The sequence below is a fragment of the Saccostrea echinata genome, unplaced genomic scaffold (assembly GCF_033153115.1).
Source record: "Saccostrea echinata isolate AGI-Se365-2 ecotype Australia unplaced genomic scaffold, CSIRO_AGI_Sech_v1 ptg000004l, whole genome shotgun sequence".
In the NCBI taxonomy this organism is placed as follows: Eukaryota; Metazoa; Mollusca; class Bivalvia; order Ostreida; family Ostreidae; genus Saccostrea; species Saccostrea echinata.
This window is the reverse complement of record NW_026889753.1, coordinates 1,446,200-1,472,764: the sequence shown is the minus strand read 5'-3', so window position 1 is coordinate 1,472,764 and position 26,565 is coordinate 1,446,200. Positions and strand designations below refer to the sequence as shown.

General features: G+C 33.1%; 3 protein-coding genes and 1 pseudogene across 3 annotated transcripts; 3 read left to right on the top strand and 1 right to left on the bottom strand.

The window, feature by feature from the left end:
- The first annotated feature begins 3,067 nt into the window (after positions 1 to 3,067).
- On the top strand, positions 3,068 to 10,328 carry LOC133178957 (cap-specific mRNA (nucleoside-2'-O-)-methyltransferase 2-like). The gene is made up of 12 exons (XM_061313615.1): positions 3,068 to 3,670; positions 5,033 to 5,241; positions 5,742 to 5,939; positions 6,066 to 6,189; positions 6,392 to 6,648; positions 6,938 to 7,114; positions 7,247 to 7,369; positions 7,662 to 7,826; positions 8,028 to 8,165; positions 8,452 to 8,550; positions 9,641 to 9,806; positions 9,921 to 10,328. The coding sequence occupies exons 1-12, from the start codon at positions 3,202 to 3,204 to the stop codon at positions 10,019 to 10,021; spliced, it is 2,226 nt and encodes a 741-aa protein (XP_061169599.1). The 5' UTR covers positions 3,068 to 3,201; the 3' UTR covers positions 10,022 to 10,328.
- A 1,701-nt stretch (positions 10,329 to 12,029) lies between these two features.
- Positions 12,030 to 15,192, bottom strand: LOC133179368 (von Hippel-Lindau disease tumor suppressor-like). The gene is made up of 3 exons (XM_061314140.1): positions 15,143 to 15,192; positions 12,823 to 13,293; positions 12,030 to 12,612 (listed from the first exon to the last, which is right to left on the bottom strand). The coding sequence occupies exons 2-3, from the start codon at positions 13,160 to 13,162 to the stop codon at positions 12,422 to 12,424; spliced, it is 531 nt and encodes a 176-aa protein (XP_061170124.1). The 5' UTR covers positions 13,163 to 13,293; positions 15,143 to 15,192; the 3' UTR covers positions 12,030 to 12,421.
- A 263-nt stretch (positions 15,193 to 15,455) lies between these two features.
- Positions 15,456 to 16,497, top strand: LOC133179367 (sulfiredoxin-1-like). Its single transcript, XM_061314139.1, has 2 exons — positions 15,456 to 15,804; positions 15,983 to 16,497. The coding sequence occupies exons 1-2, from the start codon at positions 15,484 to 15,486 to the stop codon at positions 16,190 to 16,192; spliced, it is 531 nt and encodes a 176-aa protein (XP_061170123.1). The 5' UTR covers positions 15,456 to 15,483; the 3' UTR covers positions 16,193 to 16,497.
- A 4,526-nt stretch (positions 16,498 to 21,023) lies between these two features.
- LOC133179201 (uncharacterized) lies at positions 21,024 to 23,931 on the top strand (annotated as a pseudogene).
- Positions 23,932 to 26,565: the final 2,634 nt, after the last annotated feature.

Sequence of the window (26,565 nt, the reverse complement as noted above, 5' to 3'; positions counted from 1 at the left end):
TCAATGTTGGAATACTATTTCTTGCTACGGACAGGCCGAATGAAATGTCAAAGAGAGAGTATATATCCACGTTGTCAATTAAGATCCATCAGTCCGTTATTCGCATCAAGTGCTCAGTTTATAACGACAATGCTGTCAAGATCAAGTTTTACTAAAATAAACAACACAACGTTATCTTGTTAAAAGTAGTATCTTAAAATAAATGTCTTCTAATAATATATAAATGAATAACTCCTCGACAAGGGGAGGGTTAATATTTTACCAAAATCTCTGTTTCTGTTTATCCGTTTTCTCCGTTTGTGTATCTGTTAACAAAAAACAACTCTTCAGATTTAGATTTCTTAATTCAGAAATAGTATAATAGATACAAATCAAACTTGCTCATATAGTCAGTTTTAGATTCATATGCAAATACATATTTTAGAATGTTGCAAATGACTCCATTTCGGTATTTAGGTGTTTTCCAAGCTGAACAAAATCATATGTAAATGAAGAATCGTAAATTATGGGTCTGGATGAAGTGGGACTTACCAGAGCGGGAATTAACATGGGCAGAACTGTGGAGGAAAGACCAATTTAGAAACTCGTTCCTGCTGAGGTCAGTCTATGACACACTCCCATCTCCTGTAAACTTGCAACAGCGGGGACTAAGCGAAGACCCAAACGGCAAGCTTTGTGGTAAGAGAGGGACCATAGCGCATATTGTCTCGGGATGCCAATTATAGCGCTGATATAGATGGCGACACGACAAAGTCCTGCGGGAGTTGGCTGATGTTCTGGAGGCGGAGAGGAGAAGGAAACGACCATCAGACAAGAAACAAAGACATGTACAGTTTTTGAGACAGGGCGTTCAAAGCAACGGCTGACACAAAAGTAGCCAGGCCAACATAATTGCTGGATAGAGGGCATGACTGGGAGCTTAGAGTGGATCTAGACAGGATGTTAGTTTTCCCTAACATCTTAGAAACCAACCTACGACCAGTCGCAGTATTAGTGTCCCAGCAGCCGAAAACGATGGTCGCAATAGAGCTGACCGTGCTTGGGAAAAGAATTGTGGGGAGGCACATGAGGAAGAGCCTTAAATATGCAGATCTCATGGCAGACTGTAGGAATAGAGGATGGGGCGTTTGGCTGTTTCCGATAGAGGTCGGCTGCAGAGGGTACCCAACGCAATCGGTGTGGAAGCTGCTTGAACGATTAGGATCATCTGCAGGAAGAGCATGCAAGACAGCAATAAAAAGAGTGGGAGAAGCAGCAGAGAAGTCATCCTGCTGGATATGACACCGCCGAGATGATCTGTGCTGGAAGTCGGGATCCATTGAGTAGCGGGTTGGCCACCACTGCTGACCCACCAACTGGAGGATGTCATGGTTTAGGGTCGAAACATCCGATGAAGGTTGGAGACCATCTGATGACGATCGGAACCGACAGACGAGCACCAGGGGCGGAAGATAGACATGCATACGAATGCCACAGGCCCGTAGGAAACAATTTCAGTTTGAGGGGGCACAGCCATACATTTTCAATTGAGGGGGCACTATCAACCAAAAATTCCTTGACAAGCAAAAAAAAAAAAAAAAAAAAAAAAAAAAAAAGGTCATCAGACGTTTTTATTTAGGGGGCACAAGTATATGGTAGCTATGTTTTCTATAGTAATGTATATATCGGCGAAATTATTGGGGGGGGGGGCAAGGCCCCCCGTGCCCCCCGGTTCCTACGGCCATGTGCCAAGTTGACAGATAGCAGAAATCCATCTTCTGTAAGAGCATACAATAATGTTCTTATTATTTTTTAAAAATAATATTATTAAATAAATGAATAAAATAAATAATTAAACTTGATTTTTCAAAAAAAGAAGAAGTTTATCGAAATTCCTAAACCACTTATCACATAACTATGGTATAGGAAAACAGTGTGCTTCACAGGCAGGTAAGGGTAATCGTTGCAAAATAAGCTGTAAACTGAATAATTGCTTGCGGGCAATTACAAAAAATAAAGTTATATTGATTTAATATCTAGATTTATCCATCATCATATAAAAATTGTTTTGGTTGAGAAATCGGCATACGCGGTTCATAATGCAATTGATAGTTGCTGTTCTTTCGTTTTGTTTAGAGTTGAGGTCTGGCGACACGTTCATTAAACATCTGGTTTGTATCTCTTTGTAATATACAACAAATTAATAATAATTATCATTAATATGTCTCGTGATTTCTAAACTGTTTTAAAAATGTTTACTGAAGTAAATAAAGACATAAAAAATTGTGATGTTGCTCATACTAGTGGTTTCCAACAGGGTTATATAGTTAACAACATCCTCTGGTATCTTGCACAAATGCCTGGTAAGGTACCTTAATTTTTTGTGAGGAATCTTTTTAAAGCAGTAATACTTCAATGACAAATTCTTGGGAAAATTTATCTTTTATTGAGGAACGTGTCGTCTGACCTTAACTGTCTTTGTTTTGAAAAAAAATGATGGGTGATGAGACCGCTATCCTCTGTTTTCAAAGGATAAAATATATCCTCCAAAACCGAGGCCGCCCAGACCTGTATGGAAAAAACCGTACCACAACTATTTATGTACATAGGTATGTTACTTTTTTTTCTTTTTTTTTTAAAATATCTTTCTTGCATAAAAGTGTCAAAATATTTATTGAAACAACTTTTTAAGTGAATTTAAAGTAGATTCAAAATTTTTATTTATTTAATTTACCAGAGAACTATATACTAGTATATAGGTCCCTGATTTTACATTTTACAATCTGGAAGATAAACAGTTTGAAGATTTTTATTTTTTTTTAATACAAATTTCATTTTCATTAAAGTTTTTCCAAGCTGCAACAAAAAGTGGTGGTGGTGATTTGGTGGAATGTAAATTTCCATACAATCCCTTTTTAGGAAGGAGGGCGGGCACTCGCTTCCTCCCCCTCCTTCTTCGTACTAGGTCTTTCAAGACAATTTGTTGTACGACTGTTGCCCAGCTTCCGGTAAAATTGAAAGTAAGCTTCATGCTTTCAGTTTCGGTTTAGTTTTTCGAAATGAATTTATGAAAAGGAAGTTTTAAAGTTAATTTCTTTTAATGTATTTCAAAGTCTTTAATATCCAATTTTAATGCATTTACACTGCCAGACTCTTAAACGAAAGGGAAACGGGATGCAAGTGGGAAACGTTTTGTATCATGTATTATCCTTGTTAAACTGAATGACTACTATGGATCTTGTGAGGAAAAGGAAACTGTCAGGAACAGGGAAACAATTAGATCCAAGCTCTAAACAAAAAATTAAAAAATTGTTCGATAAAAAATTTATATACAAGAGGACTAACAGGTGGCAACTACCATCACTGACAAATAAGGAATGCCAAAAGTGGATACATCCGGTTCTTAAGACTTTGAAGGAAAAACTAAACAGTGTGAAAGACAAGTTGAGTGATAAGGAAATTTATTCATGGCATGAGCACACGAAATTCATGAACATTGCTGGCAGTGTGATATCAACAGTGAAACAAGTGATCCGTCCAGAACTGTGCACTCAAGCATGGTGCAAGTTTTATGAAATTCTCTCAGCATATCCATTGATACACCATAATGTTATAAATCTGAATACAGTACATCTTTGTGAAGCCCCAGGGGCATTTGTAACAAGTTTGAACCATTATCTTGTTTCCATTGGTAAGTGATTCATTTTTCCAAGCTGGTCTCTTAATTTTAAACAAGATGTATACATTTGTACAATGACATAATGAATTTGAGAAATGTGGCCAATTTCATTCAATCTTTCATGGACTGACTGTAGCGATGTCTTTCGGGAAAATTACAAATCTTGATTTCTTATCTAATATGTTGACGGTGCGACCGTTAGGGCGAGTGCAGATAGCCTACCTATTCAGTTTTAATTTTCATCCGTCTCTTCAAAAGGCACGTGACATTTGGTACGTCGATCTAGACTCTGACATCACATGACGTCTTATGTAAGTTGCATTACAAAATCGAAGCCTGAACAGTGCTAGTTTTTATGAAGAATGTTTAATCTACTGTTGTTTTTTTCCTGCAATATCCATTAAATCAAAGTGATTTTATTTTTTGTTGAACTTTTGTTGCTATCGTGAGAACGTAGTTTGCGGCGAGATGCAATTCGCAAAGCATTATGGGACCACATGTTACTGCAGAAAAAAATTCGTTTGGATCAATGTGCAAAGTCTGAATTTTCTCTTCGCCCAGGTGTTGCTTTAAGAGCTCGCAGTGACAAGCGGCGCTTCGCGCAGCTCACTATTAAGCCATTTTATGATAAACAACTTGTAACACATGCATCACAGGTGTCAACTGATTCTTTTCTGTTTACAATACATTTTCTAATTATTTATGAAAGCTCATCCTCGCAAGCCAGGGGTCCTGAGTCAACATGTTGACGTCGGTCCAACGGCAACATGTTGACTCAGGACCCCTGGCTTGCGAGGATGATGAAAGCTTTACTTTGATTGGTGCTTCTCAATGAGAGAAGCAAACCTGTATAATATCGAATAAAATTGGCTAGGGGTCCCATGGCAATGTATTGACTCAGGACCCCTGGCATTGTGAGGATGAATTTATTTTTGATATATATTAGATACAAAGTTTTATAATGCTCAAGTATGGCCTGCAGTTAGACTTCACAGGACTGACCTAAACAGTGTGAAAATTTAACAATATGTGTACAAACTGATATGACTGAAGGCAAGTCTTGTATATACTGTAAATCACTTTTTATTCACAAGAACTTATTTTTGCCCAATTGCACGATACAGTGTGCTAGTGAAAATTTCCTTTTTATGCATATTAGTATTCCTAATGCTAAAGATTATATAGAGCAAAAACCACAATTTGTGAAAATTTTTGTCTTGCTAATAAAGAGTAGATGACAATCTTGCGAAAAAAAAATGTATTGCAAAAATTTAGTGATGTACAGTACAAGTAAAAGTATAAATATGGTCTACATTTGTAGATGTTTAAATAAGAAAACAAACTCAAATGTTACAGATGTTTTTCAAATTCTAGATTACAGTGGAACATGGACCTGGTTAGGAAGTACACTGAATCCTTACTATGAAGGGAATCCCCTGGGTAAGATGATAGATGATGATCGTTTCATCAGAGAAAGTATAGATTACTGGTATTTTGGAGAAGACAACACAGGGAATCTTATGGAGTTCAATAATTTTGAGGGCCTCCTTCATGTGGCTTCTACTATGGGAGCTGTTCAGCTGGTATGTTTGTGTTTATTTCAGTAACCATGGTAACAGTAAGGGCCTTTTTAAGACTTAAAGTTTACATTCCTTTATCAGTCACAATGAAGTCTGTGGTACTATTGTTCAACTTGGTATGCTTTAATCATTAACTTCATGAGTATATTGTTTATACAAATGTCCTTTTAATGTAAATTCACTAGAGAAATTTATGTTTAAGGATACATTGCAGTATTTGAAAATAAGATATTCTTTATTCTTTAAAGGAGTTTTAGTTTTCAGAAATATTAGAATTACATATTTTAACATTTCCAATATTTTCAATAATAGGATCAAGCTTCTACTCTGTTTTTTATTAAGAAGTGTAAGTAATCATAACAGAATACAATATTGAGTCAGTTAAACACTGCTGTTTACAACAAAAAACATTGATATGTAGTAACACCTTGTAAACATACATAAAACTTTTTAAATGTAAAATTAAATGTATATAGAATATCTTTGATACTTCTTTTATCCAGGTCACGGCAGATGGCTCCATTGACTGTCAGGATGACCCTGGGGAACAGGAACAAATTGTGTCCCGCCTACATTACTGTGAGGCCCTGGCAGGGATTCTTATTCTTTCCCCCGGAGGTCACTTAGTGCTTAAGAAATTCACCATGTTTGATAGCGAGACCATTAGTCTGATGTTTATACTGGGCTGCTTATTTGAAGAGGTAAATTATGCTTGCATAATTGATTCATATGATATAGCCTTTCCAAATGAGATTCACATTACTTCAATCTTTTTATTGGTTTTATCGGTCTATATTTGATTTGTGATCATTATCTTTTTTTTGTAGATAAATGTTTTCAAACCCGCAACTAGCAAAAGTGGAAATTCAGAAGTTTATATTGTATGTTTAAACTTTCTAGGACTAGGAGAAAGAATGGATGAATTCAAACAATTTTGTAAACCATTTTTCGGTAAGTGTCAACATGCTTACAACATATAAATTAGGCTGTAAAGTTTGAAATACATATTTGTATCCATCTTTTTTGAGATTGTTTCTAAAGTGTAAATATTTTTCATTTCTGGGGTTGTCATATCAAAGATTTTCACAGATGCTAGTCTGTTTTAACACATTATAAACAGCAGGTACAATTTAATATATTCCTTTTTCTTCAGAAGATGGGAACTATGAGTTCAGATTTCCTGAGAGTTGTTTCCCTCCTGAGTTTTTGTCAGAGCATATCCGAATCTGTGAAGAATTTACAGACCTACAGATGGAGACCATTAAATGTAACCTGGACCATTATCCCAGAGTGTCTGAATCTTACACTCAATGGATGGAGGACATCAAAGATGCCTGTGCTGATTTCTATATTAATGCTTACAACCTTCACCCAATACCTGCACAGAGCAGAATGCTGCCATATAGAAAGGTATCAATTCACGATTGAAAATCACATGACTTCAAATTAGTCAGAAGTGGCAGCAGATGTACATGCTGCACTGAATGTATAAAAATAATTGTGACTTGTTTGTAAAATTTTTAAGCATTTTATTTCACATGTACACTGTACACATTCATATGATTAAAATGAAAATTAGTCAATATTTACTTTGAAATGCCCCGACTAAAATTGTAAAAATCTTGCTTTTTTTAATGATGTAAGTAATTATTTTTTGCAGGATCTGAATGCATGAATACATATTTTTTAATTTTTACAGAAAAAGAAAACACGCAAGGACTCGTATGAAAACAAGTCGTTTCCTGTCAAGGAATTTGGAAAAAATAGGAAGGGAACTTTTAATGAAAGAAAAAAGATGATGGGGGCATCTCTGTATGAACAAGTGAAATTAATTGATCCTTATAAAGTTGAAGAAACAAAGACATTTAATTTTCAGGTAAGCATCAAATACTGAAAATAAATCTCATCTTTTATTACTCCATTTTCGAATTTGACATCACTGGGTTCTCATAAGAGGGTCATATCTAATAAAAAAAATTAGGCCTGATTTTATTTTAATCTGTAACAGTCGGATCTAGAGGATGTGCAAGGAATAGAAAGCTGGACTTTATCACACGGAAGGCCTGTATTGGACATCCAAAGCTCATGTTTTTGTACTGGGAAGCTGGTACAACAGATGAACCTTTTGCAGGTATAACAAGTAATATGGCATTATGCTGATGTTTACCATTTTGACTTTAATGTTTGTCAACTTTTTGACATTTTTCACATTTTCTCTAAAATTAAAGGCCCACTTGCAACAAAATTTTATAAGAAACAAGAAAGGAAAATGATTCTTTCCATAAATGATGAAAGAACACTACTTGTAAACTGACTAGTATGGAATCGTATATTTTTTCTTTGTGATAGGCATTAGTATTAATTATACAATTATCTCCTGAACTAATACCGAACATACCCATGATTTAACATTTAATTTACAGAGGTATAAAAAATCAGGTACAGAAGTAAATGTAACAGACTTGGTTGTTGAGGCTTTATCGGTGTTGTATGCTGAAAATCACAGACCGCTGTTAATTGCTGTCAGTGAGACTGTCCAAGGGCACATAACTGATCAAAACATTAAGGACCTTGACTTTGTAAAGTCAGTGAGTAGAAATTTTCTCTACTACATGTAATAGACAGAATTGCTGAAAATTAATGATTAAAACAGAAATTAAGTGATTTAAAAAAAAAAAAATTGTTCGAGATCAAAAATGTATCAAACCGAACCACATATCACTAATGCAGTCATATATCAAACTGAACCGCATATGACTAATGCATCCTGTATTTGCACTTTCCAACAGCTCATTAGTCCAAAGTCACCAAATATTGAAAGAGGAAATGTTAGCGAGAAAAACGTTTGCCATGTGATGGGAACTGGATTAATGGATGAAGTGGGGTCACAGAAAATATTATTAAAGGAAGTTATTTCTCTTCTTCAGGTAATGAAAACTCAATAAAAATAATCCAATAACATTGATCATGCACCTCCTTAGACAAATCAAAATATGAAATGAAAATCTGAATAAAACAGCCCATGACCACCATAAGTGGACCTATAGCTATCTTAATTTTAAGACTTATTGGATATTTAAATACCTATCAGAATAAACTTGAATTTTTGATTTAATTATTTTTGTGAATGTTACAGTTGATAATTATGAATATGTACATGTACATAATGATAATATGTTGCTTATACTCATTCTTAATAGTTTCTTGCTTCAGAACATTAAAGTGGGGGATTCCTCTATTTGGATATTTTCAACCTGCCTGATGAGGTGGACAGCTGGAGTTGTCTTTCTTTTATCAATCTGTTTTCATAAGGTTAGATAAAAAAAATCTCAAGAACCTTTACATTCATCTTTTATGTGCATATCATAACAATAAATAACATTTTTTGTTGACTTTACAGAAGGAAATTGTCACTATGAAACTCATTTGCCTATAGCCTCTATGTTTTGCTTGAACTTGATTATTAGGAGAGAATTTTTTTTTTCAACTTATGAAGTCCTTTCCTATAGCTTTACTTCCATTGGAAGACCAAAAATGCAATATTTATTTATCACCTAGTATTGTAAAAAGATAATCAGAGCCTCTCAATTTTCAATATTAAGTGGGGCCGTAAAATGTGTTCCTATGAAATCAAGTACAAAATTGAATGTCTCGTGAAGTGGTTAGCCCATTTGCCCCTCACAGATGTGACACAGGTTCAATCATATTATTGAGAAAGTTTGCATGTGAAGGGTATATAGAAGTTACCTCCTCAGTCCCAAGGATTTTTAGCTCAACCAAGCCAAAAGCTTGAATTTCAAAGATTTTCTGATCTAAGTTTGCCAGTCATCTTATAGTCTGTCTGGTATCTGGTGTGTGTTAAGTTTTAACATTTTTGACGTCTTCTAAAGAACCACTGGACCATTTCAACACAGATACATTACTTTTCAAGAAAGAAAAATATGGAAATAGTGAAAATAAAGGGGGGGGGTTAATTAAATCTCCCTCAAGAATCATTTGGCCAGAAAAGACAAAACTTATTATGTTATAGCTTCCTTATCTAGTGTAAGGTCAAGGCATTCAAATCATGACCCCCAGTCCTAAGTTGGGGCACAAAAGGGATCAAAGTTTTACATGACAATATTGAGCAGAAATCTTTGAAAACATATTTCAAGAACAGCAGGAACAAGGTAATTCAATTCAGAGGATCACTGTAGCTCTGAGCCAGTACTTGATGGGCATCCTTTCACAGCAAATACATTCCCTTGCAAGCCAATTCTGAGCCATCTTTGTATTTTCAACTTGGTTCACATATCATTTTAAAAAACCTGTAAAGTTGATATTCAAAATGCATTGAGTTCTCAATTTTTTATCTAGATGAGTGTAAAAAGAGTGTAATTGATTCCGTTATGTTGTCTTTCAGGTGCTAATGGTTCCCTCCCCTTCTTCATCTCTAGCTCAGGCTCTAGTGTGTGTGCAGTACAAACCAGAGACAGCATTCATTTTATCCCACTTAGAGGAGATTGAAAAACTAAAATCAAAACATGAAACATTGTTAGAAACCATCCCTATTCATGTACTTCTCAACAGTAAGATATTGGTTATTGTTTCCGTAACAAAATATAATGTGAACAAAAAGCATTTTTACATTTTTAAAGCTATTCCTTTGAACCATTCTTATTGATGTGCATTTTTTTTTTCAGATGAAGAATTTGCATACTTCTTAAGAAGCAGCAACGAATATCTTATCAAATGTTTCATATCAGAATCCCTGCAGAAAATTCAGAGAACAGATAGTGAATGAAATCAACTTTATGTGGTACATGTCCAGAAAATGCTTATTATTCTTAGTTTCCAAAATTTCAAGGGCAGCTTTATTTGAGGGTTTCCAGATCCCTAGGAACCAGTATAAACATTTTTTTTATAAAGATTATTGCAGATCTCATAGACCACTCACCACACATCATAAAATGTGTACATAAAATGTGTGTGTGTTTTTCTCTAACAACAGCTATTAGCTGAATAAAATATGTTGGTCTATTCAATCTGTAAAAGAGTTAATTTTCCATGAAATTTAGAATTCAGATTTAATGGTTGTGAAAATTCTTAATAATTATGACGTGATTAAATATCACTTAAATACTTGTATTTACTATTGTTTTAACCATTTGCTTTCAATAGAAAAACTGTTTCATCTTGCTTGAAGAGTCCAAATACTTGTAGATCAAGACCATATCATGTAGGAAACTTAATTAGTATAGAGCAAAATGCAACTACTGGAACATGTATTCTGTAAGGGAGCTATTCATTCAAACAGTATATTGAATCTTGGGATGGAAAGGTGGTATATTTGTTATGTATACAAGGTAAAAATATGACTTACAATGGGAAATATAATATTACGTTCACAAAGGATGATGTGACATAACTGCTATCTGGGGCCCCTTTTTCTACGACGAATTATATTTAATCTACAACGATTTTGATAGTTTTCATACATGAGTGAATAAATACGACGCCTTTTGAATAGTTTCAATAGTTCCGACAAATTTTAATTACAAGGATTACTGCATTATCTATGATTTTTTTGACCCTATGACAGCAAAATTCAGCCTGGTTTGTGACAATACGTTCTTTTATAAAAAGAGAATAGGCGGGTCTTAGTACAATAGAGGGATATGCATGTTTGAGGAATCTACCTTATATGGCTATTGTTATTATTTCGCACATAGTCGCTTACCGAGAACAATTGTCCAATCCGATGACAGAACGACAAAACATGCTGGTTTACTATATGTTTACATTTTATCACAGACACGTGGTTTAGGTCAATTTACACGATATCTCTACTACATTTCAAACTTTTAATGGTCAGCCAAGGCTATTTATACATAATAATACGCATGGAACAGCAGTCTCAAGAATGAAACTTCTATTCACTGATTCTCGGGAATACGGTGTAGGCCTAGCGAATTGCCCACCGAACGCTTTACAAAACTTTTAACTATGTATATTTATAAATCAATTGTTTGTAAATGTGAACTGGGATATTGTAGATCCGTGTCTAATCTGTGACTCAAATGCATAAAAAATGTTTATCGGAAAGCAGGTTAAAAACCCAATCTTTTTTCCAAGCATAAAATGTCCTTAGTATTTTTGTGGTACTCACTAGTTATGCAAATCATTTAGCTGATTGGTCAGTTAGAAAGTATCGCCAGTGCCTCGATTAGCATATGAATTTATTCTTACGTCAGAAAAAAAGTTTCGTCGATCTGTTCATAATGGGAAAGGCCGGCTAGATTTTACATTTTTTTAAAAAACAACATGTGAGCGCAATTAGGTACATTTTTCTCCTTTCACATATAGGTAGATTTCAATAAAAGACAGTGACCAGCCAAAGGAGAAAAATGTACCTACTTGCGCTCGTATATTTTAAGGGCTTCAAAGAGTGGGGCGAGGCCAAAATTCATTGGGAATTGGATGTAAACATGGTACCCCTACTCAATATAAAGACATATATCTTCCAAATCATGTTTCTATTTTCGGTAAAAATAGTATTTTATGAGGGTATACATATCAGTGATTAAATTCATGCAAAAATTAGAGTAAAATTTAGATATTTAATTTTTTGTCAATTTACCAGGGGCCGTATGTCACATCATCCTTTATAAGAATGCAGTGTTCCCCAACACAATGTGTATGCATGCCATATGGAGAATATGCAAGAGAATTTCATTTCAATTTCATCATCTGATGAACAGATATGGTTTGACATCTATAAATAATTCAGAAGACTGCAACTATTGCATGTATTGGTACACTGCACGGATTTATTTTTTTTAACCATCACATCCTGCTAAGATACCAGTATTGGTCAAAATTTTCAACAGTTTATATACAATTTACATGATCTAGTTTTAAAAACCTTCCAATGGCATTTGGTGATGAGGGTAAAAAATAAATGATGAGTATTGATGAAACTAAATGACATGCAGGAGAATTATTTTGTGAAGTCATATCGGGGTTGTCATGACATTTTTCTATAATCCACAAACATTTTGCACTACTAACGAATATGTAAATGTGTGTGCATAAAATATTTTTGTACACTTTGTTTATTTCTAGATTCCTTTCTTCGTAGTAGGAAATGAATATGTATGCACATAAAATCTTGTTCAAGTTTCCACACACGTTTGCAAATCCATCAGTTTGTTCCTTCTTGGTCAGGAGGAGCAATAACTTTTGCAGTTGATCGCAGTCCGCTTGCTATTGCAGGAGTGTCATATCTCTCGTACATTTCCCGTAACAACGAACTTGGAAGATCCAGTTTGTTTATGTTGTTTTTAGGGAGATGCTTTTTAAAAAACCTTATACAGGAATCCTTTAATGAGTAAACTGAAAAAAAATGATGAATCACATTGTTACACTACGATACCTTTGAACAAAAAAAAAGTTAAATAATAAATATTGATCTAAATTTGGAAAATAAATATATAAGGAGAAAAAAAAAACAAGGAGAGGAACTTAGTAAGTTGTATAGAACTTGTTTCCAATCCTTTTGATGTACTCAATAAAATATGTTCAAAACTATAAATATATACATACTGGGAATTGTGATATTCACAACTTTTCTGACTGGTTTCACTGGCCATTGACTAGGTACCCATCCTGTAGTTGGCTCGTACACAGATTTCAGATCAACGACAAGTCTCTCTCCAGATTCTACATCCAAGAAAATCCAAGGATGTCCTACGTAAGTGTTCACATCCACAAACTCATACGCTTGCAATGTCTTGTATTTCACTCTTGCACCTTCATAGTTTAACCATATAATGTCAACACCTCTCTCTGTTCTGTTTTGAAATCGAACAAGTGAGCAAACAATGGATTTTTTGGACTTCCTTACTTCTACCCCTTGGTCCATGGAACCTGGGGCTCCGGCCATCTTCAAGTTTTCTAAATAAGTATTATGGTCATTTTGGCATTTGTACTGAAGACACAGAAGATGATTCTAAAATGTAAGTTGCCCCAATTCACTTTCATTCATTCATTAACTTCATGAACTACAGTACTCCACTAAAAAAAAAAAAAAGAAAAATATCTTCAGATAAATACATGTAAAAAATTGGAAATTGATGGAAGTTAAATTATACATGTATAATAGGAGACATAAGTTCAGATATTCTTAAACTGAACTAGTTTTTTTTTTTTTTGACAGTGGATAATTTATATTTAAATATAATTTATTTGATTGATTTTATTAATTTTGAACCACATAATGCTACCCGGTAATTAAATTATGATAAAAACAAAATGTCAAAAATCATTTTATATCGAATATAAAATGTACAGGCCTACCCCATCATATCCAACATAATCTCTTAATTAAGTTATATAGCTTGAATGACATGTATAGCTATATACAATGTAGCTTTATTAAACTATTCAGAATATCTTGATTTATCAAACTTTTTTTCTTAATGTGTTATTTTTTTCAGAGAGTCGCACCTTAGTGCAGTGATAGTATATAATTTTGAACTCTTCTGAAAAATCGCTCATCAAATTGCACATCCTTGGGAGTCTTAACACTCAAGTTCTAAAAGTTTTAGGGCTAAATAAAGCTATTGCATGAAATGTGACAAAACAATTATATGAGTGAAATTATAAAAGAATAGTGTACAGTTATCCAAAAAATGGAAACACATCTTTTGCTTCAAAGTATTCATAAGCTGAAGTGTTGGAACTATCTTTCATTTGGAAGAATGCGGGTGGTTTCGCCCCGATTACCTGTTTGCTCTGAGTGGTTTCGCGCCATTTCCCTGTTCACCCTGAGTGGATTCGCCACGATTGGTTTTCTTCAAACATACAGTGTGCTTGATGTTTATTTAAGCAAAAGTCGTTTGATTAATGAGTGTTTTAATTAAGATAATTACTGAGCACTTTAATTAAATTGTTATGAAAAAAATTTTCCGGTCTGATTTTCACGACAGATCTAAAATACGAACTTTTCTTTGAAAAATCACAAACACGGGGGGGGGGGGGGGGGGGGGGGGGGGGGGGGGGGGGGGAACAATTCATCTGTGTAAAAATATGTAAAATATATGTTTAGTTTAAGCGTTTCAATTTTATTCCAGCAATCTCCAACTTTTTTTTCAAAGTTTGATCTAAGTAGATTTACTTCATTAAAACGTAATCAAATAGGTGTGCCATGTAGAGTTTCCATAGCACATACGCAAAAACCACAAACATAAACATTGAAGATTTGTCATAGCTGACTGCCAAAATACACAGGTGGAAAACTTTGACACCTTTTAATTACAGGTAACAGATATAATTGGGGTGAAACCACTCACCGCGAAACCACTCAGAGTGAACATGTAATCGGGGCAAACCCACCCGTTACCATTTGGATTGATTTTTGATATATACTTGCAACTTTTTGTCTACTTCTTACAAAAACTTTGATGTTAATACTGCATAAAAATAGCTTTAAAACCAAGCTATTCTGATTTCTGAATGGATTAAAAAACTATATAGCCATTATTCAAGCTATAGAGCTAAATCAAGAGATTGTGCTGGACCTGTTTATTGTCAATGTCTGCCTGCATGCGAAGGGTGTTTGTCTGTTTGTCACGTAATATTTGCCTTCTTTCAATATAGGTACCCCTAATATAAAATGCAACCCTTTTGTACTTTTTTTAGTAGTAATATCTATATTAAGAAAGGTAAATATATATCATGACAAACCCCTGGGGGTCTATAGTTCTAGCGTTAGAGAAAGAATCCCTGACTCCCGTAGTAAAATCTCTTAAGATTTATTTCACACTACCATGATACTTGCATTGAAATTCCTGGGTCCAGAACATTATCTGTTTTCTTGCATTAAATATTCATACATAAAACTGACAATCTGTGATAAACTTACAGTGTCATTTAATAGGATTGGACATCTTCATCTTCAAGAGGACAGACTGGTGTTTTGAGGTTTTGCTAAATTCAGCAACAAGTGTATATTCTTCATTTTAAGAAAAATACTTCTACACAACAACAGTGAATTTAAAATATAAATTTAGAATAGATGTCATATAAATATAAGAGAACGGGAATAATTTTATCTTTATAATCTTTTTACTTTAATGTTTTTTTAAAAAACATAATGTTCCCGTTTTGCGGACTTTAGTTAAACACAAGCTTTGTTGGCATTGTTGACTTCCGGTTTTTAAAAGAGAAAGTAGACAGTAGAGTCGAGTTTCGTTAAACTTTGATATGCAAATATCAGAGTCAACATGTAACTTTAATAGTTTGGGTATTATAACCTACGTAAATATTGTGGTGTTTCTTTTATGTGTCGTTTTAAGGAACAATATTCACTCCCAGTCAGTGAGCGCTAGTTGTCCTACTTTCACTTTTCCGGAAAATTGGTTTCTGGAGCTAGAAAGACGAATCCTAATGTCAAATGATAAACAAACGTCTATTCACAGTAATCATATTGCAGAAGTTCACAATGTTCCGATATCGGTGTTGATTAGACCATTCACATCAGTGCTAGACGAAGATAAAGTGAAATCCCTGATGAAAACTCTGCAAGTAAGTTGCAATACTTTTTGTCACCATGATGTTGCTTCTTTCCGGCGTCTTTGTCACCTTAATCCCATTGGAAAAAAAAGTTTGACGTTGTTTGATTATTAATTTGATGCAACAAGCTACTGTGTATGTATTCCTAGCAATTCATTTAGTGAAAAGAAAATCTTTTATTTTGTTAAAGGACGAAGACCAAGCAGATAGCGTTCCTCCAATTGATGTTCTTTGGATTAAAGGGCAACAGGGAGGGGACTATTTTTACTCTTTTGGAGGATGTCATCGATATGAAGCACACAGACGACTGAATAGAGAAACGATCCCCTGTAAACTGTTTAGATCTACCGTCAGTGATCTGCGAACATATTTGGGAAGCTCAACGCCAGATCTGCTCTGATTAACTTTAATATTCCCATTGTTTTTTCATAATATTTATGCATTGAATTGAAACAAGACGGGTTTCAGTCTTTACTTAACACTATGGAATCTCAAGAAAAGTGTTTTGAGGCAGAAGGAGCGTACTTTGAGAAACAATGACGTCGGATGTCTTGAAACTTAACAGCGACAGCGCCGGGTGATCATATAATGTCTTTTGTGTGTAATGATCATTTGACAAATTATCAACGTATCAAGCTAAAATTGTCAACACTTCCAAAAATTTTATTTATTTTTTATATTCCTTATAAATTCTGTTATCACCAACTGCGTAATATTTAAATTTATCGCATCAGTCTGCGAACTTTTTGATAACCTCTCGCAAATTCAGGTCAGAGGTACATGTGCATAAAAATATGAATGCAAAAAATGAAAGTGAAGGCAGAAAAAATACATAATATCTAATAACAAAAGTAAGGAGAAAAATCACGGAGGACAGATATATAATATAATTTAATATGGACAACAAGGTTTTTTCGTCTTACATGGAGCATTTATTTTGTCATCAGATGAGAAAAGCATATTTGGTCCAGTAAAGTAGTACGTGTTCGTTAAGATATTTCTATCGAATGCTTGACGCACTATATTCAAGTTTAAAGTGAAATTAGTCGGCTTTATGCATAGTTTTATAAAGTGAACATAATTTTTCATTTAATACCTGCCCATCTTCCAAAATATGGGTCAGTTTTCTAAATATGAAAATGATCCCCATCGAAGTGTTCTTTCTGATATATTTTATTTCTTAAACAAAATCTGCAACATGACGACTTTAAAATTTTATTTACGCTTTCTCTGGTTATCTATATTTTACAGTCATTCCAAACCGTATTGGACAGGAGACTGGTTCAAAAGGGTCCCTCACTGCAAGCGAGTTCCCCAAGGTTCAATAAACAAGCAAAATATAGACACGACAGAAGAATGACCCTCGTCAGTATTTGATTCTGGTCATTATTGGTCTTTATACCAGTGCCTTCTTAGAGTTTTCTTTACGCAAAGATAGTTAACATAAGTGTTTTCATTCCGAAAACAGAGATTGAAATTTGAAAAGATTTCAGGACTTTTGAATGTGAGCTGTCTCAGGCGAACTAATAAGGTACATCTCCTACAGGATATTAGTAAAATACTCTACAAATAAAAAAAATGGGAGCCATGGGCAACATAACTCATTTAAGCACTTTCGCTACGGAATAGCAGAATTGAAAAATTTAAATATATAAGTGGTTCCAACTTACCCACAGGGAGCATGTTTTGAACAAACTTGAATCTACACTTACTAAAGATGCTTCTATATTTCAATGGTTCTGAAGAAGAAGTCGAAAATGTGAAAAGTTTACAGACAACACACGACAGATAACAGAGAGACAGACGGACAATTTTCGATCAGAAAAGCTCATTTGAGCCTCGGCTAAGGTGAGGTAATAACCATAGTTAGTTTAAAAAACATCAGAAAGACACTATTTTTAATTTAATTTTGTAGTATATTATACTATATAATAGTATTTTTTTTTATAGATAATATAAGCGCTACCAAAGTCTTCTGTTATTACACAAGAGTACAAGTACATTTGTACGGACCGCCGACACTGATATAGTTTAAATCTACATTAATTAAAGTAACCAATACTTCGGATTTAAAACAACTCCCCTTATCCATCAAATATTGAAATTATCTCGATGTCCTGACGATAAATTCCACAGACCACTAGGGAGATTGTCCGTGTGATTTAAATGGGAGACCAGTGCCTGCTAATTTTAAATGACGGTCAGTATTTCAATTTTTCCGAGCAAATGATTTGTCTTTTGATAAAGAAATCAGAAAAAAATAGCTTTTATTTTATTTCAGGAAAATCTTTAAACATTAGGAAACGATGACGTAAATGAATACTTAAAAAATGTACAAATAAAGATATTGTAAATGAGGAAGCCAGGAAAGGATTATATCTTAAGGCATACTCTGAGAATTGTTGTACGTACATATTGTAAATATTACATGTAGATACGATACTGCATACATTATTACCACGGATTTCAAAGATTCATGAATTTGAAAAGGGTTTATTTGATCGATGTGCTTCTAACATATCAGGTATGACTTACGATTTTTGGTTTGAAAAATAGCAGTTGGTATACTGATTTAATGTCTAGAAATTCGTTTAAAATAACAAAATGAATTGTTCGCGCTTCAGAGCATTTTATGACAGGAAAATATTAAACTTACTAAAGCTCTGGGGAAAAAATTAAATTAATAAACTTGAATGTCACCCCAAACGAAGTTGGAGGGTTAGAGAAAATTTATTTTACCGACTTATATTTCAAACTTTAGCAGATGACTGATCAATCTTTAAAAAAACAAAAAACGACAGTATTTTTGTCGTTAAGTGTAGCTGTATATGCATCCAATATTTAAATGACCGCCTTTACTACATCTTCGCTAGCCAAGGGTGACGATCCGCTTCTCTCCTCTGTGAAAAGAGGAGAGGAGCGGATCGTCACCCTTGGCTAGCGAAGATGCCTTTACTATGGAAATGAAGGAAGATCAGTTCGGGGTGTCAACTGATTATTGCTTGCACAGTCAAATTAAGATTCTAGTTTTAACCGCAAGTTCATTGCCAAAAGGTATAAACTTCTAATTTATTATATTTTTTTTGACATGGAAATAATAAAAAGCATCTTGAATTTCGATTCTCAGATCCCTATAGCAATGAGACCACACTGTGTAGAATTGATAAAGGTGACGAAAAGCAAGAATTAATTGTACGTTTGTCTTTTATAGGGGACTAAATTCGTGGACTCGTACTCAGAAGGGTTTCTTTTGTTTCAATAGTATCCATACACATAAAATACTCAGAAAATTGCATAAATATGAGAGACTGCATATTAAAATTTCTTGTCTAAAATTAGTTGACCTCGCTTTCAATGAAAAGAAGAAACAATACGAAAACTGTACGTGTACAAAAGCTCCGGCTTTTTGAGCACAATTCTAAATTATAGTGGTATATGGAACATGGATTTATTACCGAATTTAAGCATGGTGATTGAAAACATCGCTAAATCGATACATTTAGATAAAAATCTTACTTCAATGGTTATTTGCTATTTTTATCTTTGTTTGGCTGTGACTTGACCCTCATGATAGGGCATATTAGGATAGAAATTAAAATCAGTTTTAATAGTCCGCTGGTTTTAAAACTAATAAAATTGGCTGAGTTCTAGCATCTGTTGTGCTAAGCTTTAGGTTGGCTGTGAGGAGAAGGTAATGAGCGCATATTATGATTAAGTTACCCTTCAGCAATCTAATTTTAATTTTATAATCAAACTTTTGTTTTATTTTTTGACAAATCTACACCACTTGTATAAATTATGAAATTGCTAATTGAATAGAATGCCCTTAAGATTTGTATTAAACATTAAAGTTGAAAAAAAAAATAATTAAAGAAAATTACTAAAGATTATGCACTTGAATTTTTAAATATTTTATTGAAATATTTCCTAAGATTGAAAAAGAGAGATGACGACAAAGAAGAAGATATGTGAATTCTTGTTGATGATTACGATAACTTGTTCTGGTATGTAATCATATAAAACTATTGAACATAATCCTACAAGCATATATAAAGTTGATGTCTGCACTCTGCATTTCCTACAGATATTCCCTAATTGTTTCATTTATTTGAAGTTTTCTTTAAACTCTAGATTTGACCACCTAAAACAATACCCCTCACATATTCTTGTTCTTCCTCTTCTTTCAACTATAGTTCCTGGATACACTATTACTCTTGATGAACATATATTGAAAATGATGACCTAAAAGCAATCATTATATAAAATTCAGAAAGTCCCGATCTTTTAAATGACTAGAGAACTTTATTTCTGTAACAAATCTGTCGAAGAGTATTCCAGACGGTGGGCTAAATGCTCGTATGAATTAATAAGGAGACCTCGACACTTGTCAGAATGGATAAACAATTTTAGAAGTATTATACGATATCATATCCTCCAAGAACTGTAAAATTTTAAATATATAAGGAAGCTGTACGAAATCAAATCCCTTCAACCAGTACTTTTTCCTCAAACCTCGAAAATCTTACTCTTTGAAAATATGTGATTTTATTTAAGATTTATCCACTACAAAATATTACCAAGAAGCAAAATGAATAAATAAATAAATTAATAAATTTAAAAAAAAATTAAGAAAATAAATAAATAAATAAAAAAAATAATAATAAAATAAAATGAAAATAAATAAATAAAATGAAATAAAAAATAAATAAATAAATAAAAATATTAAGAATATGAAAAAAAGGGTTACAGATTATCGAAAAAGTTTTTGCTTCTGAAGTTACATGTAGTAGTCACATTCCACTTTCATCTCCATATGGTGTTTTAAGTGTTCGAACTTATTCACTACGCAAAAGCATGTTCTTAGTACCATTAATTTTTAGACCAAGAAGGCTGATGACAAATAAACTGATGTTACAAGACTTTCAACAATCTCTCTTAGAGTAAACATTTCGCAAATTCTATGGTCGTTATGATGACTTTATTTGCGTAAATAACTTACTTTTAATATCTAAGAAGTTTTGAATTTTAGTGTAAATTGCGTTTGAGTACACACACGATAATTTAAACTTAACTGAAGCGCAAATTCTGCTCATATCCCATTTGAAAGTCGAAAAATCGACACTGGTCATTCTGCGTTAAAATTTAACTCAAAATGAACTCTAAAAAAGTTGTTTTGCTTTACAGCCAATGAAATTCCAGATAATCAGGGAAAAGAATTCATCATTGGATTTATGGAGGCTGACGAGGCCTGGGTAGGAGATTTATCAGAAATCCCATTGAAGCTGTTCATTACGACTGCGTCTGAAGTTCCTGTGAATGCCAATGTTTCTGCTCCAATGTCAAATGCCCTCTACTATGGTGACCGGTTTACCATTAAAAAGGGGACTATAAAACAGATATTGATTCCTAAGTCCCTAAGATCACAAGGAACAAAACGTGGAAAGAAAGCAATTCACATTGTCTCGTCCGATGAAATTGTTGTTTTTGGAATAAATCAGGCAAGGTTTTCTACCGATGGCTTTCTTGGAATACCTTTGGATGTTCTAGGAACTAAATATTTTGTCCCGTCTTTCTTTTCAAGCACTCAAAATTTCTTCCAGTCGGCCATTCTCATTGTTGGAACACATGACAACACCAAGCTGAACATCGAACTTCCAATGACACATAACATAAACATTCACCTTGACGGAAAAAGTTATAATAGGGGTGACTGGATCAACATTACGGTTAATAAATTTGATACATTACAGCTTCTTTGCCACGCCGATTTGACAGGTACTCTTGTTTTATCTTCACAAAAAGTGTCCGTTTTTGAAGGATCTACCATAACTTCCATCGGGGTAGGAACTTCACGGGATCACATCGAAGAACAAATACCTCCTGTAAATGTTTGGGGGAAGAAATTTGCATTAATTTCATTTCCTCATACAAATCCAAACATTCTTCGATTTTTGGCAAGTGAAGATGACACTGTAGTCAACATCGATAATAAAGAAACTGTTCATATAACGACTAGAAATTTTCATGAGATACATATAAATAGTTTTTCTTTTATAACTTCCAACAAACCAATTTTATCTGTGCAGTATATTCCTAGTGGAACATGTGGTGATGATATAAAACCAGGCTGCCATAAGGGCGACCCAGCTATGACTTTGATTCCCCCAACAGAACAAAGCAACATGTTATTTGTTTTTAACACCAGTTTCATCCCAGAATTTAGATTTCAATAACATATTCATGCTCACCATAGAAGATTCTCACGAAAGTGGAATATTACTTGACAACAAAATCATCAAAACGAGGGACCTGCACAGTGTAATCCTCAGACACAATTTTTCTGCTGGCTATATACAAATACCACCTGGTAGTCATACCATAGAACATTCTTCCAAAAATATACCATTTGGAGGTGTACTGTATGGTGGTATCCATTACGAATCGTATGCTTTCCCAGTTGGACAAAGATTTGCCACGATAAATGAGGTATTTTCAATTGTTTACATATATTTGTATCAAATTTGGTCAATATATGTTTAGGCACGTGCTCTTATGGAAAGCGAAAGCAATTTTATTCAAAGTAACGTTTGTTACAATGTTTTTTCTACTTGGAATAAATCACAAAATCTGTTTTTTAAAACGTTGTTACTTGTGTTCCGGATCTATTGAAAGTCCCACAAACAACTTGAATGAGCAATAATGGAGAAAAAATGCAAAGGAAACGATAAACACACGCAGTAACTGTACAGTGTATATGTTTCTTTATTTTCACCTCAATTTCTTTAATTTTTAAGAAAGAATGTCGTCCTAGTGCGATGGATATTGGAGATGGTGTAGATAACGATTGCGATGGACAAGTAGATGAGGAGGTTTGTAATGATCTACAAGGTAAATTAGTTAAATTCCGAAATTTGTAATGAACCCAAACGAAAAAAGAAGAATTGTTACATTATACAGATATAGCCCTTTCATGAGGTCGATCTATAAATATATCGACTTCACAGAAAAATACATCGACCGAGCTTGAATTGCGAGGTCAATACGCTTTTCTGTGAAGTCGATATATTTATGGACTGACCGAATAAAAGGGCTACATTTGTTATATTATTTTTAGAGAGTTTGACAGGACAAAATTTGAAAATATTAAAAGCAAAATTTTAATTTTAATTAGATATCAAATTATAGTTACATTTTTAATGTAATTGTGTTACCTTAATACTGATAGAGTATTTTAGGAAATTTATAAGGCTAAATTTTGTTTTATTATCTATTTTTTTTAATATAAATTTATGAAAAATACATAAAATTTATTTTAATATAAAATAGATCAATATTTAAGCCATTATTACCTCTTAAAAAGTGTTACAAAATATCACCATATATTACAATATTTAGGAGCTAAAGTATCTCTTTTTTTCCAGAAACATCAATTATGTAAAATCAACAATATTATTGTTTTATAGAGGATTATTTCCATTTTTAGAAACGTCAGGTCGAAAAGCATTTCAGAATCTTAAAATAGTAACTCAAGTCTATATGCTGTTATATACTTGATCTGATCATGTGATCAAGTTTTAGTAAATCAGAGAGCTTGGAAAATGAGAAATAAATATAAACATATTAAAATCATACCGTATACTAAGTATTTAGCGATTTTTCCTTAAAGCTTACATTAATGAATATTGAATATATGGATAATTTTATTATTTTTTTCTTGATATTATATTTGTGATTGAATTATTAGCGACATTTGTTTCTTATAATTAGCAAGTAAGTAATGACAAAATTAGATGATCAGTATGGGGTACACGCTGCAGATTTATTGTAATTTTAATTCAACTATAGCCCTTGGTTAATTATAATTTTCAAACATATGTTAAAAACCCATTTTCTTTCCAACAAAATCTCAAATGTGTCAGCACTAATTTAAAGTATATCACTTAAGTAAAAGGCTTATTAAGCTTGCTTTTGATAAAATGCATGATTAAAAGACTAATGCGCTTGGCATTAACAAGAGGAACAAGTTATAAATATTGAATTTTTTAAAATTAAATTTTAACATTTTTGTATGATTATGATAACAAGAGACTTCTACTTTAGACAATGATAAAGACGGACAAAGAGACGAAGATTGTTTAAAAGCTCTAAGTAAGTATTTTTTAATTTTATGGCATCTTAATAGATATATATTTGCAACTACGAGTAATTACAAATTAAAGATAATGAACTTCTATAAAAAGTTCTTTTTGCTTAAAAAAATTATTAGTATGGGAAAGTCCAGAATCTTTTTTTGGTAAAATATTTATGAAGAATTTGAACAAACGTTCTAAAATTACTATTTCTTCGTCCACAGAAAGTAAGATTAAAGTTGCTTGAGTCCGTCTGTCAATCCTTTATCTATAGAATCTATTCGTCTGTTGGTTATTTTGTGTCGGTCACTTTTCAGTCAAATTCGTCAGTCACTATCCGGTATCCGGTTTCTGGATTGTATTTAATCCAAAAAAATGAACTTGATATTTTCTATATTGTGTTCCCTTAAGTACTACAAATGTTTGTTAAATGCCTTTGAAAATCAAAATCAAGGCCAACATTACAAATTATCACAGAGAGAGAGAGAGAGAGAGAGAGAGAGAGAGAGAGAGAGTACAATCACTTTTATTATTGATTAATGACAAATAAAAAGAAAAGAGAAAAATGTAAATTTATATTTTTACTCCTGTGTGTATAACTTTTAATTGAATAATGCACACGAGGAGGAAAATTCTGTGAAAATATATATATTTAATAAATAAAACTAGAGGAACTGGCCTAACATTAGAGAAAGGTTTAAAGTTGAATCGTTTTCAATCATTTAAGGTACAACAACAAAAACCATACCTAGTACTACTACGACTAAACAAGTACCAACAACAATGACATCGACAACACCGACAACAAAATCAACAACTACATAGACGACAGCACGGACACCAAAATCAACAACTTTAACATCAACAACTAGGACAACAAAATCAACAACTTTAACAATAAAATCATCGACAACAACAGTTGCAACTACGTTAGTGCCATTAGTTACAATACCAAAGACAACAACAACATCATCTACGACTAATAGTCCAACAACATCATCAACGTTAACAACGAGAACAAAATTAACATCAACTACAAAAATTAGATCATCAACAACAATAAAAACAAATGCATTTGTGCCAATAGTTACAGCAGCAAAGACAACGACAACATCATCCTCGACCGAAGCAAGAACAACATCAAAAACATTGAGGTCAAAATCAACAGCAACTTCAACAAAAAAGCTGACAACAGGTACAACTATATATATATATATATATATATATATATATATATATATATATATATATATATATATATATATATATATTAGGGATGTCAAATCGGTCAATTTTTGATAACCGGTTACTCGGACGTTTTTCCGATCGAGTACCCGGGTACTCGGTTAAAATGAAAATACAAGTTTGTTCATTTTCAAATGTTAACTTGTTAAACCCCAAAGCTGTTTTTATCACGTTTTATGAATGTATATAAATATGGAGTCCAACGCAAAAGATTTTGGGTACTAAATTTATTTATTAAATAAACACAAAAGACACACTTACTTCATACAAAATTACAAATGGTTTACAGTTCTTGTTTAGGATCTATTTCATCAACGCAAAAGGAGGACAATTTGTTACGCAGGTTTTGATAATTAGACTAGCGAAAGAGAAGGAATGGACGTTGTTGGGATCGCTAGTCTAATATTTTTTCATATAATGGTTGTTACCCCCGTGTACACTAAACTTACTATGGAAACTGACTTTAAACTTTTTTTTAAATCTTTACTTATTTTGAAGTGGGTAGTGACATTTCCATGCATGCCCGATTTCACTGTCGTATATTAACTAAATAATTTAAACACCATTGAACACTGTTTGAAGATAATAGACCATATAAACGATGTTCACTGAAAAACAATCATTGAAACCATCAAAAATTAAGGACCACAATAGGTGAGAACAGCTGGGTGATTGGTCACTATATTACTGTATATACACAGCCATAGGCGATAACGGGTGTTTAAATGTATAGATGACGACACGCTAATTACCCGTATGCATATTTAAGTTATTTTTGACAAGTTTTTGATAAAGTATGTACTTTGAAATAAGAAAAAATACACATCCGAGTAACCGAGTACCATTTTTAGTATTCGATACTCGGACGTTCGATCGAGTACCCGGTTAACCGGGTACTCGTTGACATCCCTAATATATATATATATATATATATATATATATATATATATATATATATATATATATATATATATATATATAAAGCACTAAAAATGACCAACGACACGAACAATAATAATTGTCAAATTTTCGGGACAACCTGTCCCTTCCTCAGGACAAAGAAAAAAGTTAAGAAGTCATAAAAACAAAGGAAATAGAGAAGCAAAAACAACTAGCACTACTACTAAACTACCAAACACTAAATATTTACAATGTTACATGTTTAATTTTGAGTTTAATTTTGAGTTTATAAACAGTATATATATATATATATACTCTTTTCCCAAGGATAGAGCCTGGATCTCCGCTTAACTACATTGGAGTGAATTAATAGAGAACGTTAAAACTCACAAGCATCCAGAAAAACTTTACAAAAAGGTTTCATAAACCAAATATGTTTCCCTAATATAACACTATTTGAACAATTTTAAAATTATTTCAAGTCTTTCAAAATACATAA

Excerpts from the sequence above, each read along its gene's own strand:
- LOC133178957 (XM_061313615.1), top strand. The coding sequence starts at position 3,202 with ATGACTACTATGGATCTTGTGAGGAAAAGGAAACTGTCAGGAACAGGG. Across the intron at positions 3,671-5,032 it reads CCATTATCTTGTTTCCATTG|ATTACAGTGGAACATGGACC; the intron begins GTAAGTGATTCA and ends TTCAAATTCTAG. Across the intron at positions 7,115-7,246 it reads CAAAGACATTTAATTTTCAG|TCGGATCTAGAGGATGTGCA; the intron begins GTAAGCATCAAA and ends AATCTGTAACAG.
- LOC133179367 (XM_061314139.1), top strand. The coding sequence starts at position 15,484 with ATGCAAATATCAGAGTCAACATGTAACTTTAATAGTTTGGGTATTATA. Across the intron at positions 15,805-15,982 it reads CCCTGATGAAAACTCTGCAA|GACGAAGACCAAGCAGATAG; the intron begins GTAAGTTGCAAT and ends ATTTTGTTAAAG.
- LOC133179368 (XM_061314140.1), bottom strand. The coding sequence starts at position 13,162 with ATGGCCGGAGCCCCAGGTTCCATGGACCAAGGGGTAGAAGTAAGGAAG. Across the intron at positions 12,613-12,822 it reads TGTGAATATCACAATTCCCA|TTTACTCATTAAAGGATTCC; the intron begins GTATGTATATAT and ends ATTTTTTTTCAG.